Source organism: Amborella trichopoda, chromosome 9, assembly GCF_054954075.1.
Source record: "Amborella trichopoda isolate Santa Cruz 75 chromosome 9, AtrichopodaSantaCruz75HAP2 v2.0, whole genome shotgun sequence".
Classification (NCBI taxonomy): Eukaryota; Viridiplantae; Streptophyta; class Magnoliopsida; order Amborellales; family Amborellaceae; genus Amborella; species Amborella trichopoda.
Genome location: NC_142344.1, coordinates 57131283 through 57149755, shown reverse-complemented (window position 1 = coordinate 57149755; position 18473 = coordinate 57131283). Strand labels below are relative to the sequence as shown.

Here is an 18473-nt window from a genome sequence, read left to right as displayed (position 1 = left end):
AATTTGCGCACCTCTCTCTCTCCTCTCTTTCACACCCCTCTTCTCTCTCCCTCAAGAATATCTTTAAAGAGGCATGCCCCATCTATTCTCTCTCTTCTTTGGCTTCTGAATTCTCTCTTATTTATTTTCTCTATTCTCTCTCTTCCTTTGGCTTCTGAATTCTCTCTTCTGAAATGGAGAGTTCGTCTCTCTCTTGCATATAGAAAAATTTCATCTCTCCCAATTTTATTCAAAGTTCTAGGGCTCAAAAAAAATAAAAAAGGAACAATTTTTGGCTCAGTATTTTAGGGGATTGATCCCAAGAATATAGCGTGTGCACAAGGGTTTCATTGAAGAGCTTAGCCGAAAATAGCTTTCCCGGTTGAGATTGAAGGAGGACCGTCGATCCTGCGCCATCGGATGGTGGTGACTCGGTGTAGGGTATAATAAACCTGGTTATGGTAATCTCCGGCATTCTCTTTTGTTTCTTGCATATTTAATTGTATAGTCATTATATTTTCAACCACAAGATTTGTGGTTATTTTCTTTAATTAAAAAAAATTGGTTCAATGACATCAAAGTTATTAAGATCCTGGATTGATAAATTTTTATCTTATTTGAAGGAAGAGTTATTGTAATAAGGTTACTTGCAAGTGATTTTTGACAGAAAAGAAAATGGGTGAGAACAAAAAAAAAAAAAATCCTTGGCAAAGATCACACTGGTCGAACTTTCACTGGTATCAAAACGAGGTTGATATTTGATGTCATTAGATGTCTTTTCTCATTATTGAGTCAAATCAAGCTTGGGAATGAGATATGAGAAAACTAATAATTTTTGTGGTCAATTAATACACCATGGTTAAGAATTATTGAAATATTCAAAACACCGAGAAAGACACTTTGCAGAAAGGGTATTCTGTGTTATTTTGGAGTAGTTGTAAGAAGAAGATAATGATGCATTTCTCTATTGCATACTTCAGTAACTTTGTGTGTCTTTGAGAGTAGGATCTAGCTACAAAATTTCAGTGGGAGATCCTAAGGGTTGAGAGTTATGGACTTATGAATAAAGGGTGCCAGTTTTGACCCTGTAAAATCCAAAAACTATCCATTGAGTTCCGTGATTTTTCCCATATCTATCATGAGGCTAATATGATGGCCAATACACTCACTAAAAAAGCCACGATTTTTCTTAATGCCACCATTTGGTGCACTAGATTGCGTGATTGTATTTCCCTTCATTTACTCCATGATGTTGCGCAATTTCCCCATCAAAGGGTTGTGAATTTACAAATTGTATTTTTTTGTACTATTATTTAATGAAAAATAGGCAGGGGCCTTCTCCCCCACTGACTTACCCAAAAAAAAACTAAAATATATAATTATATTTATTTAAATATTATTAAAATATTAAAATATTATATATTAAATATTATTTAAATAATTACTATTTGAGTTAGGCCACATGGACCCATAATCAATCAGGTTCAAATCTATTGCCACCTCTAGAAGTGATTGGCCCAAGGCCTTGGGTCCTTGGTTAAAAAAGTAAAACCACACTTCAAAGTCTCATCGGAAAATGTAGCTATGGTGCCAAAAACTTTTAGATGGATTGAAAATTTAATTTTGCCCATGATTATAAAATCTGAAGCTTAGAAAATGAGGCGGATCTAGTGGATTTATTAATGCTTTTAAATAGGGGTGAGTTTTGTTGCTGTCTTATATGTAGAAGTAAGGCCCACCTCTAAAAAGTGCTTAGAGATGCCTTCCAGTAATGAAAATTTTATGATGGTTTCAAAATATTTCCATCCCTATTCAATAAATTTTAATTTTTAAAAATGATATAGATTAAGTAGATCAATAAACACTTGAAAACCTTGAAAATAGACCATCCGGGTAACTTGTTACAAGAGGCACTATTTTATTGACTTGAAATTCCTTTTTTTTCTTTTATGTCTATATACATCGAGGTCAAGATGATCAATTGGAGGGTTTTTCAATGTCGGAGTACTCTCTTCTTTAGGATCTTTGAGGTGCGCCTTATTTCGATAGTAGAAGGTTGCAACTTTGCAAAAACTATTTCTCTTAAATAGATAGTGTGTTATAATACTTGTCATTTCTATGATTCGAAATCAATTTTTTAACATTTCTAACTTTTAATGTATGATGATCAATCTAAGGTTTTCCTGGCATCAAAAATGCATTTTCCAAACGTCCTTAAGGTATGTCACCACTATTCATTGTAAAGCCTAGGCCTTATGCGAACCTTTTTATTTTGTACCTCTATTAGCCATGAGTGATCACCAAGCGGAGTTGAAAGAGACCTGTAAGGACATGCATGCTTTAAGCTCAACACTTCGCTCTTTGGCTCACTCAGTGCTTACGCCGCTCTTTGGCTCGCTCAGTGTGCACATTGATTTCAGTTTGATGCACTTGAGAATTCACGTAAACAGAGAAAGTCAGCCGAAGAACTTCCTCACCTCTTTCTGACGGCCTACTACATGCCAAGGAAGAGTTAAAAGTGACTTTTTTTTTTCACTACCATTCTCTCCTGTACGAGATCAATAATCCAGAAAAGAGAGAAGACCGCAAGCTGACCTTGATCAAGAGATGAATGAATCCCGCTACCACCTCAACTATGAGAGATCCAAGAGGGTTTTTCATTTTTTTGGTTATTTAGTGGGGAAGAGAAACCCCCTACCCATTTGCTCAAATAGTTTAGGAGTTATAATTTTTAAGGTGTTAATAAAGTGGTCTCAGAGGGAATGAAAACTACAACGTTCTGGGGGTGCTACCACCACCACCCAGCCCCTTTCCCGATTTGGAGGATCTTTGATCACTTGAAATTGATGGCGAGAAAGACTTATCACATGTAAACCATTGTTAATGCTCGACAATTTTTTTTTTTGGTCCAGCTGGGTATTTAAAAAAAATTAAAAAAAAAATAAAAAATAAATAAATAAATAAATATATATATATATATATATATATATATATATATATATATATATATATATATATATATATATATATATACATATATCTATATAATCCCAAAAAATAAGGGATTTGTTTGCAATGTGTTTTTTAAGTTTTTTTAAATTTTTTTTTTATCATTTTGGCAAATATTGGAAAACATTTTGGCCATGAATTATTTTTTTATATCTTTCAATATTTTTTGAAAAAATTCAAAAGTACCTAGGGCCCAAATCAATTTTTTCACTAATTTTCAACTTCGTTTGGATGTACTTTTTTAATCACACGTTAAATATGGGAAAAGTTTATATAGAGCCTAGGTTCTAAACAATCAAATTAGAGCCTATCTCAAATCTTTCGGTTGTTTTGATGTCCAAATATCATCAAATTGATTATCTTGATATCAATATGCATGCAAACAAGAAAAAAAATGGATTTCAAGTTTTGAAAATAGGGCATCTTGTAACGTATTTTTGGACCATCAATTTTCAAGATTTTCAAGTTTTCATAGATCTACTCAATCTACATTATTTTTTAAGTTTTAAATTTTATAACTAGAGGTGAAATTATAATTTAAAGCTATCACAAAACTTTCCAATATTGAAACCATATTTCTTGACACTATTTGAAGGTAGGCTCTAATTTGATTATTTAAAGCCTCGGCTCTATACAAACCGCACCCTTTAAATATAGGGTGCGGCTTGTATAGAGCCTAAGCTCTAAACAATCAAATTAGAGCCTACCTTCAAATAGTGTCGAGAAATGTGGTTTCAATACTATAAATTTTTGTGGTAGCCTTAAAATATATTTTCATCTTAATCTATAAAGTTTAAAGCCTCAAAAAATGGTGTAGATCGACATATCTATGAAAACTTGAAAATCTTAAAAATTGACGTCCAAATATGAGTGACAAAATACCCCATCTCCAAAAACTTGAAATCCATTTTTTTCTCATGTCCATGCATCTTGATGGCGAGATGATCAATTTGAAGATATTTGGGCAACAAAACAACATCTTTTAGTGAAATTTTAGAGGTAGGCTCTAATTTGAGTTTTTAGAGCATCGACTCTATATAAACTTTTCTCTTTATGTTGGGGTGCAGTTAGCATACAGACGCCTCCGTAGGTGTAGAGGTACGGTGCCCTTCAAATTTTACATTGGTATATAATATTGATGTAAAATGTTATTAGGATTATCTCAAAATCTATTTTTATATTTAATTATAAAATTTTAAATTTCAAAAATGGTTAAAATCAAGTAGATCTATAAACATATGAAAATCTTGAAAATGGACGGTGTAGATAATATGTTGTAAAATGCATTACTTTCAAGACTTAAAATCTTTTTATTTTTCATAGTCATACATCTAGGTGTCGAGATGATCAATCAAAGGGTTTTTCAACATTAAAACTACCTTTTCCAATGGATTTTTGAGGGCCATCCATAGTTCTACATTATAAGGTAGCATCCTTATATAAATTTTTTCCTTTATGTTGTTTGGCTAGATTGACTTATTTAAAGCCAAATTACCGAAATTCCCCACTCATTCCATGTTTTGAACATAGAACAAGATTTTAAAATCAAAAATATATTTTAGATTTGGAACTCATAAGAACAAAGATTTAGTTCACGTGATTTTGTTGGGAGGTGATGCCAAATCACCACCCCATGTGGTATTTCTCACTGCGGTGAGGGCTATTTTTGTCACTAAATGGAAGTCTTTTTTAGTGGAGGCTTATAAAAGATTTTTCTAGAGAGAGAAACATAAAGAAAAAGAGGGTAAACTCTTTTGCAGAAAAAGGGAGCTTGTAGAGAAGATTGGGGGTTGGAAATTGGGGGTTTTGCAACAAAACCCTAGCACCACTATTTGGTGCTCATCTTAGGTCATTTTTATCGGCATTTCTTCGCGGCTGCTGTGAATCGAAGAAAGAAGTCGACTGTAGGTGGTTTTATGGTAGGAAGTTCCTTGTTTGAGCATTCCTTGATATTGTATGAGATAACTCTGTATAATCTCAATCTTATAAGTTTTCCTCTTGAAAGTGAATACACATTTGCCGTCTTGCCCATGGACGTAACTCATTTTGAGTGAACCACGTATATGTGCATGTCCCTCTCTATTTTTATTTGTGTTGTGCTTGGATGATTTCCCATATTGCTTGATTTATTGTTCTTATATTTTTCCCAATCATATTGCACTTGTTATTGCATCTTGAGCGTGTTATTTGAGAGTTGAAATCATTGTGGTGAAGTGTTCACCACATCTAGTGGGATTTGAGATATCCCGATTTGCTCAAAATAGGTGATTGGGTTGTCCTGATTTTACCACAAGTGGTATCATAGCTCAAGGAATTAGTGTAGTATTTTTTGAAAAATGACATCTCACAAGTTTGAGGTGGAGAAGTTTAATGGGAAAGATAATTTTGAAATTTGGAAATTAAAAATGCAAGATTTATTGGTACATCAAGGGCAACACAAAGCATTACTTGGAAAAGATATGAAACTGGTAAATATGACTGATGATGATTAGGATGAAATCGATATGAAGGTACGGGCCACTATTGTGTTTAGCAAATAAGATTTGGTTTAATATTGTTGGCAAAAAGATGACAAAAGATTTGTACGAAAAATTGAAAAGTTTGTATCAAACAAAATCTCTCACAAACCCAATTTTCTTAAAGAGAAAATTTTATATCTTGAAAATGAAAGAAGGTGCAAATATGTCACCACACTTGAATGAGTTTAATAACCTCATTTGTCATCGTAAGAGTTTTGGTGTGAGAATGGATGATGAAGATAAAGCGGTCACATTGCTTTGTTCATTGTTAGAATCCTATGATAACCTTGTTACTACATTGAGTTGTAGTAATGAGGATTCTCTTGGTTTGGGCTCGGTGTATAATACCCTACTTGCCGATGAACTTCGAAAGAAGACACATTTGGGAAGTTCGATGGAATCAAATACGGAAACTCTTGTGGCAAGAGGTCGATCAACTGAACAAGATGATTCGTCAAGGAATCATTTAAGAAGTAATTCAAGATCTTGATCAAAATCTAGAGTGCCCAATAACAAGAATGTGTGTTGGCATTATGGGAAACCTGGTCATATAAGGAAGAATTGTTTTAAAAGAAATTGAGTGAATTCTTCCAAAGCTCTTAATGTGGAGGTGAAAAAATAAGTGAATAATAAAATGAAGCAAATCAAGTTGAAGAGTCTACATCCGGGTTCATTGAAGATGAAGTATTAATGGTGGCATATAATTCAATATTCTATCAACATTGGATACTTGTCACATAAATCATGGTTTGATTCGTATAAGTCTTGTAAAGGGGGATCGATATCCATGGGTAATAATTCCACTAGCAAAGTGGTTGGAATGAGTTCGATTCACCTAATGATGTTTGATGGGAACCATTCGGGCAATTAAGGATGTTAGGCTTGTGCCGAAACTAAAAAAGAGCTTGATTTTCCTCTCTTCTCTAAATTTAGAAATTTATAAGTTCACCGGTCAATATGGAGTATTCAAAGTATCAAAAGGGGTTATAATTGTGACGAAAGGAGTCTTAGTTGGGTGCTTGTACAAGTTATTGGGAAGCATAATAATAAATGATGACGTTCCATTTTGCCTATGGCATAGAAGGTTAGGGCATATGAGTGATAAGGGTATGAAAGTCTTGATGAAGAGGATGGATCTGAATTTTACGAGCATTGTGTTTATGGGGAATAACATAGACAACCTTTCAAGGTCGGGAAACATACGAGCAAGTGCAAACTTGATTACATTCACTCGGATGTATAGAGCCCTTCACAAACTACATCTTATGGCGGTGCATCATATTTTTTTTCATTTGTTGATGACTTCTCAAGAAATGTATGGATTAGAATTCTCAAGTCTAAAAGTGATGTGTTATGTGCATTCAAGAATTTTAAAGCTAAAGTTGAAAAATCTACGGGGCATCACATAAAAGTTCTTCGGACCGATAATGGTAGAGAGTTTGTATCAAAGGAGTTTGAAAATTTTTGCAAGTCCGAGGAAATTACTAGGCATTACACAAATGCTTATAATCATCAATAAAACAGTGTCGCCGAGAGGATGAATCGCATTTTGATGGAGCGTGCGAGGTGCATGTTAAGCAATGCCGGCCTAGAACAAGAATTATGGGCCGAAGCTGTATCAATGGTTTGTTATATTGTCAACTGATCACCTTCAGTGGCATTAGGCAGCAAACCTCCTAATGAGGTATGGTATGGAACCCTGAGTGAATACTCCAATTTTAAATTTTTTGGTTGTAATGCATATGCAATTATTCCAAGTTGCCAAATGAATAAATTGGATCCAAGGTCGAAGAAGTGCATCTTTGTGGGTTAAAACAAAGGTGTGAAGTGATACCGATTATGGGATCCAAGTACCCGAAAAATAATCACTAGTCGTGATGTGCATTTTGATGAATCCAATGTATTGGCAAAGGGGATGATGATAAATGACAATGGTCAAGAAGTACAACAAGAGAGCCACGAATTTCAAGGCAACCCCGAAACACTTCTACCACGTGCAACTGTGCCTTATGAGAACATACTCATTGATCATGGTGAAGAGCATGAAGAACTAAGAAGTCAAGATGAAGAACTACATGGCAATCATGATGAAGTTGTGCCTTTGCCACATAGGCGCTCTACTAAAGAAACTCGAGCACTCGAGTGGCACAAAGATTATGTGGATCCAAATATTCTGCATGCTTTGATAGCCGAAAATGAAGAGCCAACATCATTCCATGAAGCCATTGATAGCAATGGTACTGAGCATTGGAAAAGAGCTATGGAAGAAGAGATATTGGCCCTTCAAATAAATAAGATTTGGGATTTGGTGGAGCTACCAAAAGGTAAAAAGACCATTGGTTGTAAATGGGTGTTCAAGATAAAGAAGAGGTTTGATAGCAAGCTTAAAATCTATAGGGAAAGATTGGTGGCAAAAGGTTTTTCACAAAAAAAAGGGATTGACTTCGATAAAAATTTTGCACCGGTTGTCAAGTTGGTCTCAATTCGCTTGGTGTTTGGTTTAGTTGCTATACATGATTTAGAGCTTTAGCAAATGGATGTAAAGACAACTTTTTTGTATGGAGAACTTGAAGAGAAAGTGTACATGCGACAACTGGAAGGCTTCATAGAAAAAGGCAAAGAATGACTTGTATGCAAATTGAAGAAGGCCTTGTATGTGCTCAAGCAAGCATCAATACGATGGTATAGAACATATTGAGCTTTGGGCACACAAGAAGTAAGTATGATCATTGCATCTATTTAAAGTTCTTTGATGATGATACATACATGATTTTAGTCATATATGTGGATGACATGCTTTTGGTGTGCAAAGATAAGAGAAAAATTGATGAGCTCAAGACTTCTTTGAGCAAAAGATTTGATATGAAAGATCTCAGGCCGGCACGGCAAATCCTTGGAATTTAAATTGAAATGGATAGACAAAATAGAATTTTGTCATTATCTTAAAAGGGTTATATAGAAATGGTGCTTGAAGAATTTGGCATAAAATATGCAAAGCCGTTGAAGATACCCTTAGCGCCTAACTTCAAATTGCCTTCAATACAAAGTCCGAAGACGGAAGAAGAAAGAAGAAGCATGGTTAAGGTTCTTTATGCAAATGCGATTGGAAGTTTAATGTTTACCATGGTATGTACAAGACCCGATATCGCACATACGGATAGAGTTTTAAATCGGTTTATGGCAAACCTCGAAAAGGTTCATTGAGAAGCAATAAAATGAGTGCTTCGGTCCTTAAGAGGTACAACTAGTTATGCAATCACTTTTGGCAATGGCTGAATTCCAATACAAGGTTTTGTGGATGTAAATTTTGCCAGTGATCTTGATAGAGGTAGGTTTACTACAACGTGTTTTTTTATTTGCAAATGGACCGATAAGTTGGATATCAAGGCTCCAAGATACGGTAGCATTGTCAAATACCGAAGCCGAGTACATGGTGGCAATGGAAGTATCAAAAGAAGTTGTGTGGCTTCAAGGGTTGATAGGTGAGATGGGCATTATGTGCAAGTCCATGGAACTATTTTGTAACAAAACGAGTGCTATTCATTTGGCCAAAAACCCGGTTCACTATAGGAGGTCAAGACATATATTAATTCAATATCACTATATCCAGTAAGTTGTTGAAGATGGAAGAGTTCGATTGGTCAAAATCAAGACTGAAGACAGCATTGCGTATATACTTATAAAGAACATCCAAGTAGAGAAGTTAGAATGGAACCTAACTTCTCTAGGTTTCATTAAAGAAATGAAGTAATGGATTGACAAGACAAGGGTGTGATTTTGCATCAAGGTGAAGATTGTTGGGAGGTAATGCTAAATAACCACCCCATGTAATATTTCTCACTATGGTGATGGGTATTTTTGTCACTAAATGGAAGTCTTTTTTAGTGGAGGCTCATAAAAGGTTTTTCTAGAGAGAGAAACGTGGACAAAAAGATGTTGAACTCTTTTGTAGAAAAAAGGGAGCTTGTAGAGAAGATTGAGGGTTAGGAATTGGGGGTTTTGTAACAAAACCCTAGCACCATCATTTGGAGCTCATCTTGGGCCATTTTTGTCAGCATTTCTTTGCGCCTACTGTGAATCGAATAAAGGAGTCGACTGTAGGTGGTTTTATGGTAGGAAGTTATTTGTTTGAGCATTCCTTGATATTGTATGAGGTAACTCTATAAAATCTCAATCTTGTAAGTTTTCCTCTTGATAGTGAATACACATTTACCGTCTTGCCCGTGGACCATCTTGAGTGAACCACGTATATGTGCATGTCCCTCTTTATTTTTATTTGTGTTGTGCTTGGATGATTTTCCATAATGCTTGATTTATTGTTTTTATATTTTTTCCAATTATATTGCACTTGTTATTGCATCTTGGGCATATTATTTGAGTGTTTAAATCATTGTAGTGGGGTTCCCCATATCTAGTAAGATTTGAGATATTCCGATTTGCTCAAAATAGGTGATTGGGTTATCTCGATTTTACAACAGATTTGAGTGGGTCAAATTATAAAAAATGTCCTCCCTTGTTCAAGTTGCAAGCTAGGAATACAAGCAATTTAGATATTTTTTAACAATTTGTTGAGGAAGTACCTATTAAATAAAATATTTTTTTAAAAGTGTAAAAGCTTGCAACCTTAGTTGTTGAAGTAAGGTTATGGTATTTTATATAATCAATTTTAGTTTGACGGTGTAGATTTAATATATTTTTAATGCGGCACAAAAAAGTAATACAATTATTAAGATAGTATCAAATTTATACCATTCAGATAAAATGGACAGATCACCGCAACCTTACTTTTACTAAGAAAGTAGCAACCTTATATAAAAAATTTCCAAGTTTAAAAAGGTAATCACTTGGTTGGCAAAAATTGTTAATCTAACTACTTCCAATTATTTATATGGTTTGATTAAGTGTTTACAAACTCAACCGATCCAACTCAAAACTGGCCAATCAAATTGGAACCAGTCACTATCCAATCCGGCTTTGGTGGTCTAGTTGGGTATTTAAAAATAAATAAAACAAAAAATATATAAAATCCTAAAAATAAGGGATTTGTTTGCAATGTGTTTTTTACTTTTTTTTTTATCATTTTGGCAAAGATTGGAAAACATTTTGGCCATGAATTATTTTTGACATTTTTCATAGTTTTTGAAAAAATTCAAAAGTACCCCAAGGTACAAGTCAATTTTTTGAAGGGAAAAGTTTATATAGAGTCGAGGCTCTAAACAATCAAATTTGAGCCTACCTCAAAAATTTCACTAGAAGATGTTGTTTTAATGCTCATGTATCTTCAACTTGATCATCTCGACATCAAGAAGCATGGGCATGACAAAAAAATGGATTTCAAGATTTGGAAATAGTGGATTTGTAACACATTTTTAGACTGTCAATTTTCAAGATTTTCAAGTTTTTTTAGATCTATCGATCTACATTATTTTTTAAGCTTTAAATTTTATAAATAAACATAAAAATATATTTCAAGGCTATGTCAAAGACTTCCAATAATGAAACCACATTTCTCGATACTATTTGAAGGTAGGCTCTAATTTGATTGTTTAGAGCCTAGGCTCTATACAAACCGCACTTTTTTTTAAAATCTGTTTTTTTTTTTCACTAATTTTCAACTTCATTTGGATATACTTTTTTAATCACACTTTAAATATACTTTTTATATATTTTTTAGATTTTTTATATTTATTTATTTATTTATGTGGATTTATCATGACATGCCAAGTTAAACCGGTTGAATAACACTTACTCGGAATAAGACAAAAGTACAAGAAGTCCTCTAAGAGAAGGAAAAAGTACAGAAGAATCGCAGTTCAACACGTCCCATTGACGAATATGGATCATAGGATCGAGCATGCCGTGCCCACTGCTCTGTCTCTGTAGCTCTGCATTACTCTCTCTCTCTAGCTCTGCATTACTCTCTCTCTAGCTCTGCATTACTCTCTCTCTAGCTCTGCATTGCTCTCTCTAGCTCTGATTTCTCTCTCTCTCCTTTTTTTTCCTTCTCTCTCTCTAAAAAGCATGGGATTTGCTCCTCTCTTCCTCCTCTTTTTTACACGTCTTTCATGGATCATTCTTGGAATGCGTGGAACGTAAGTCGAGTTGAACCCATATGGTTTTCGTACGAACAATTAGTTTCTCTCTCTAGATTTCTAGCCCATAGTTTCTCTCTTTAGATTTCTAGCCCATTCTACTGGTTAGGGTTGGGCCTAGGCCATGTACTTCTCCTCCAAAGAGAGGCGGCCTACGCACTCTATATTTTAGACTGCCCTCCACAGGTATCACACTCTGACCTCAGTTCATCAGGAACATGCTCCAATAACCAAATGACACCGAGGACTGCTTTTATCTCAATTTTTTGAAACAACTTTGGATTAAAAAAAAAGGGATTTTAGGTTCTTAAAATTAAGAAATATGAAGTTCCTATAAGGCTTAGGTTTTATGAAAATAAAATAAAGCCCCACTTTAATTTGAAAGTACTTTGGGCGACGTAAATTTTTATGATGGCTCCAAAATTAATTTTGGACACTGATAATAAAATTTAAAACTCAAAAAAATGGTATAGATATTGTGGATATGTGAACAATTGTTTGTAAAGCAAAATGGAAGATCTAGATAATTTGTTGTGATGTACACTATTTTTAGAGTTTGAAATTCGATTTTTTTTTCACAACTATAATGCTCAAGTTGAGATGATCGATGTAAAAGTTTTTCGATGACTTGAAATTTTTAATAAGTTATGAGGTGAAGGTTTACTTATTTTGATAGGGCTGCCATTTTTCAAATAGGAGAATTTAACAAAGATATCAGTTACTTTTAGTACAAGGAGGTAAAACCAATGATGTTCATCAGATTTCAAATCGAGTGGTTGTGGGTATGTTATTGACTAGACTCAAAATTCAAAACAAATTTATGAATTTTTCAATACACCCAAGTCATCCAATTTGGCATTTAATGACCAGGAGTAATAATGACCTCTATTCAACAAATATAAATAATCTCATAGTATACAAAATAATTAAAGTGGTCTATGTTAAAGATGTTACTTTTAGTTTAGATGTAAAAGTACATATCAAATTCCTTCTCTTTGAGGTAAATATGGAATGCATTATCTCTTAAACACTCCCTTTATCTCACGTGTTATTTTTCAAGTGGATATGAAGTGTATATTAAATGGAATTTTATATAAATAGATCATTTACTTTTTGTACAAAAAGGTCACAACTATTCCACTCATTAAATGTCAAATTGGATGGCTAGCGGTGAGTCATGAAGTTCGAATTTTTTTTTAGAACTTTGTCTCTGATCAATGACACTCTTATGACCGCCCATTATGAAGTCTAAAGGAAAACAATGATTGTGACCTCATTGTATAAAAAGTACATACTCTATTTGTAAATAATCCCACATTCAATTATTGCTTTTTCTGTTAAGTTGGTCATTAGATTGAGGAGGTTATACTCCAAATTTTGGTGTATAATTTAGGCTATAAAATATATGGTGAATTATTTTTTATAGGAAAGGTTTCTATACTTCATCTACGACATAGAATATCTATGCTTCCCCTACCATCCAACCGTCCAATTTTGATCAAGAGAGCGACTCACCGTTTGATCTTAGATCTGATGTCTCAAAGTATTTTATTTTTAGTTTTTTTTTATACAAATTGTATGAATATGAAATTTGGTATGTGCTATCTTCTCATTGGGGCGCACCTATAAAAAATATTAAAAATAATTTTTCGATAAAAAATAATGACCAAAATACCCCTTAAATATTTCAGGGGTATTTTGGTTATTTTATTTTTTTTGAAAATATCGTTTTTATATTTTCTTCTAGTGCGGGTTTAATAAAGGATTGGACGTCCAAAATCTGGTATCAAAATAGTTTATAGAAAAAACATTCAAAATAAAATAGTGTAGAGATGTGACATTGTGATTGAGGCAATCTTCGCCCTCCATTCAGAATGGAAAGTTGAATTAGGGGAAATACATAAGTTTTATACTTTAGGGGAAGCATAGAAAGCTTCCCCATTTTTTATTAGGTTGGTAGTTAGATTTTAGTAGGTTATATCCCAAAAAGAAAATATGCAGTCGAGGCTCTAAACAATCAAATTAGAGCCTATACCGTAGAAAAAAAAAGCACACCTTAAACTCTCAAATTAATCATCTGGACCTCTAAATGTGTTAAAAAAACAAAAAAAAGAAGGATTTTAAAGTCCCGAAAATGATGTCCGGTTATACATTATCTAGACTCTCTATGCTTAAGAAATTTTTTTTTTTTTTTCTGAGTTTTAAATTTCGTAATTAGACCTGAAGTAGTTATTCAGGTCATTATTAAAATTTACAACACCAAAATTACATAAATTCATCGAGCTTTGGACGTACATCTTACTAGAATTGTTTGAAGTGGACACCTCATACAAACCACAGGATATTAATATTCCTAGCTAGGGTTTTACTCCAAGGAGTAAGCGTACATTTTTCTCCAGCAGGACCTTGTGGGCTGTAGAAAAAAACCTGCATGTCCTATGCCTGATAAACTGTCTCTCTCCCACTACAAATAATAAAGTAAGTTTAGGAGATAACAAAGAAGACAGTGAAAGTTTAGGAGATAACAAAGAAGACAGTGAACAAACAAACAAACAAACAAACAAACTCCAGCCATGCATGTCTGAGATGTAAATTTTTTTTTTGATTTGATACACATCTTACAACATATATCGTATATATTATAAAGCACACATACTACTACCTCATGCTAGGATCACTGCACATTTCTCTCTTAAATTTCACATAATCCACTCAATTATTTACTCATAAAATAACCAGCAGCAAAGTTGGGCACATTTGTCTGTCTCTCTCTCTTGCTTAATTACTCTGGAGATGCAAATATCTTTTTCTCCCTCTAGCGCCGTCGACCCGCAGTTTCTCTCTGTGCATTCATGTAAACAGCAGCAACAGGTAGGCCTAGGCCGTTATCTTGCGCAAATTTCCTTGTGTTAAAACGGTCTCTACACTCTGGTGCACCAACCGTTTTCCTCCCCTTTTGCTTGAACAAAACGAACACGTACCTGTGTATTCCAATTTCTGGCCTTGGAATCTCATAATTTACCAATTCAGTCCCTATATCACATCAACAACAGTGACCGCACGTTCCTTTCATTCAGCCCACATTCTCCAAAGTTTCACAAGGTAAAAGTTTATATAAGGGATGCAGCCTTATAATGTACAACATCGGATGTACCTTAAAAATCCATCGAAAAAGGTACTTTTAATGTTGAAAAAGCATTTGATTGATCATTGAAATGTATGACCATGAAAAATAAAAAGATTTTAAATCTCATAAATAGTACAACATATTATTTATACGGCCCGTCGATTTTTAATATTTTCATATGTTTATAGATCTATTTGATTTTAGCCATTTATTAAATTTAAAATTTTATAATTAGATAAAAAAATAAATTTTTAAATAATCCTAATAACATTTTACATCAAAATTATATACCATGATAAAATTTGAAGGTGCACCTTACCTCTACACCTTCGGATGCATCTATATGCGAACTGCACCTCACCTATTTAACAGTAGGTTTTCTTTTTCAAAATTTATTGAAATGGCACATTCTCTTATAATTCATGAGGGAAAGAAAATTAAATGCGGTCTTACGCAAAGGTATATTTTTTACCTCAATTTTATTTAGAGGTCCAACGTGCCTTTTTTTATTTTTCCAATTTTGACTAAGATCTAATGGCATGCATTTAGGATTTAGCACATAAATTCCATTTTTGCCTCAGATCCAATGGCGTGCATTTAGGACTTAGCGCATAAAATTGAGGAAAAATTGTTCCTCCATGTAATACTTCATTTGTTTTACAGTTACGGACATATTTTTCCCTAACTCAAATACTCTTTCATAATTTTATGACTTGTAAATGAAGAGGGACTTTCTATATGTCCTCAATAATGATCAGACGGCTAGCAGTATGCCAACAATAATACCACTATCATGAAACTAGGGTTTTTCATGTTTGTCTATCTTCATGTCAGTCAAGATAGACAAATATGTAGAAACTTTTATTCATCAATCAAAGATGCTAAATTTAAACCTACCAAAGGAAGAATCCGTTGTGCCGGGTATGTCTGTGATAATCCTGTGATCAAAATAAATAATAACGATAAAAAAAAAAAAAAAAACAGAATATTTTAAAAAAATTCAAACTTAATCAAGAGATTGAACATGGAAGAAAAAAAGGATTTGCATCAAGGATATAACGTACCAATGGAGATGTTCCCTTAGGTGTGGGTTGCTAGGACTTGGAGCATCTGGGTCTGTCATGATCTGCTTAAAAGACAAGACAAGATCAAAAGAAGATCAAAAAGTGAATTTGTGAGAGTGCAACAAGGTGGCGCAGCTCTCTCTCTATACAATTTACCAAAGTCTCTCTCTGTCACTGCAATTTACAAAAGTCAAACCCTCCCATTCCCCCCTTCTCTCTCTTTCTTTGTAATTTACCAAAGAGAAATGAGTCTCTCTCTCTCTCTCTCTCTCTCTCTCTCTCTCTCTCTCTCTCTTTCTGCAACACAAACACACACACTCTGTAACACAAACACACACACTCTGTAACACAAACACACACACAATGTAACTCACCAAAGTGAAAAAGGACCTCATGTCGTCCCCACCAACCTCTACTCGAGGTTTGGCCATGATGTTTGATGGCAAGAACTCATAGCCATTACAAACCTGTTTGGTCGAGTTGTATACAACTCTCATTTTCACAGTTGGGTTAAAAGCATCCAAAACATCTCCTATCACCCTCTCAACACTGAGAGGCTCAAGCACTCTGGCCATGATTCTAGAGAGAAAGAGAGAAGAGAGAGAAACCCTAAAATCCTTGGCAAAAAGACTTGAATGCACAAGGAGTGCACCAAGAGAGAGAGAGAGAGAGAAACTCTAAAATTCTTGGCAAAAAGAGTTGAGTTGAATGCACAAGAAGAAGTGCACCAATGGTGAAATGCATTAAGGAATGGAAGACATTATATGCAGTAAAGCCCCACAGTTTGAGTGTGATTCCAAAGTGCTGTAGCTTGTAGGGGATCTTAATTTAGGCTAATATCAAGTTTGAAAGCATGCAAAAGGACAGTTGTGTTGTCAAATGGGGAGAAGGGCTTGGAGAAGGTGACATAGGGAAAGGAGGAGTCAAAAACACTTTTTCAAAGCAAAGCAAGCAGCTTTAACATGTGAGAGGGACCTTGATTGTACAAATATTTTATAGTGCAAATATTTTAGAGGGAGAATTCTATCCCTAAAGGATATGGGCCATTAGGATTGGGGAATAAACACATTTTTTTTTTCCCTATTTAATGTTATCCTATTTAATGGGTTCCCTCTTTTAAGGTGCTATCTCTTCCCCAAAAGAAAGAGAACATTTTGTCCCTCAAAAAAGCCATTTAGAGAGAGGAGATGGACAAATGTATGTGCCATACTTTCTAGCAGTTTGGGTGATGAGATGATGCATAAGGAACAGATACCCATTCATTCAGTCATTCTTGAACTGTAGGATGTTGGGTACTTTTGACTAGACAAAATTATTAAAAATCCCTGCAAAAGTTTGTGATCGAGATTTGGTCGGATCGGATCTGGATCTACTTGCATCCAGATCTGATAGGATCCAGAATATTCAGATCCAAATGTGGATTAAAAAAGTATACATGGGATTTGGATCCGGATTTGGATCTGATCGGATCCAAAATTTGTTTTATATGTTATTTTATATCTATAAACTAATATATAACCAAAAAATACATATAATATATATGTATATAAAATAATATATAATGTTTGAATAACTGGGTTGGATCTGGATCGTATCTACATGTACTTGGATCCGGATAGGATTTGAAACAGGTTGGTTTTGATCCAAACTGCTTAAATTCTCAGCCCTAATGGATTATATGTTCTCTTAGGAGTATACTGTAAATTCACTATCTCAGCTGAAACCCTTTCTAGGAGGATTTTTGAGACACCAAATTTTGAGGTAACCTCCTCAACCTAGCAATCAACTCAAAAAGCAGAAAGTCATATTATGTCATATTTGCCTGAAATAGCCCTAAGTTTGAACAAATACCATTAGGTTTTTTTGACAATTGTAGGAACTCAAATCCTTTATTTATTTTTTTCTGGTAAGAATATTCATTTGATGATTTTAAGTTGGATCACAAATTTTCCGACGTGAGAAAACCATTTTAAGTTGGTATTTTGCCTGAGAGAATAAGTGTATAGTGTGCTCATGTGCGGAAGTAGAAAAGGAAGCATGGCGGACACAAAAAAATCTTGCCCTTGAATTTGGTTTTCGAATAGATATAAAAGAGCACCATCGTGATTTCATCTTTACATGATTAGTAGGGCTGGCAATGGGCCGGGCAGCCTCGATCCAGCCTGGTCAACCCGTGGCCCAAGGGCCAGGCTAGGGTCAGTGCCCCCCGCCCCCGCCTCCTCCAAAAAAAAAAACAACCTTTTTTTTTTTTTTTTTCCTCCATTCGTTTTTGGCCCAACTCAGCCCTAACAAGGCTAAAGCCGAGCCTGGGGCGGCCCTATGGGGACAAGGGCCGAGCCAAGGCCAAAACCGGCCTGTTGCCACCCTTAATGGTTAGACCTTTTTTGGGTGGGTCACACTCTATGCCTTTTCTCATATTTAAACTTCTTTGAGCATGTATGCTAATTTGCTAAATGATCACCAATTTCTACTTATAGATAGGAGAAACGTCTCCTATGATATCCAACGCCTTCTATGCTAGACGGAGCTATTGTCACCATCTAGATAAAGATAAGAGGACATTTTGTCTGATTTTTCATGTCACCTCACCTATCTCTTGCTAAATAAAGTTATCAAGTCCTTCTAGAAAGAAAATATATGAGCTGGGAAAGGGGCTCGGGTCGTGGTGGTAGCATTCTCTCTA

General features: G+C 34.6%; 1 protein-coding gene across 1 annotated transcript; it reads right to left on the bottom strand.

Annotated features, from left to right (window-relative positions):
• Positions 1-14179: 14179 nt before the first annotated feature.
• Positions 14180-16526, bottom strand: LOC105421712 (CEN-like protein 1). The gene is made up of 4 exons (XM_088848410.1): positions 16165-16526; positions 15791-15852; positions 15624-15664; positions 14180-14632 (listed from the first exon to the last, which is right to left on the bottom strand). Exons 1-4 carry the CDS (start codon positions 16363-16365, stop codon positions 14415-14417), a joined length of 522 nt encoding a protein of 173 aa, XP_088704536.1. The 5' UTR covers positions 16366-16526; the 3' UTR covers positions 14180-14414.
• Between the last annotated feature and the right edge of the window lie 1947 nt (positions 16527-18473).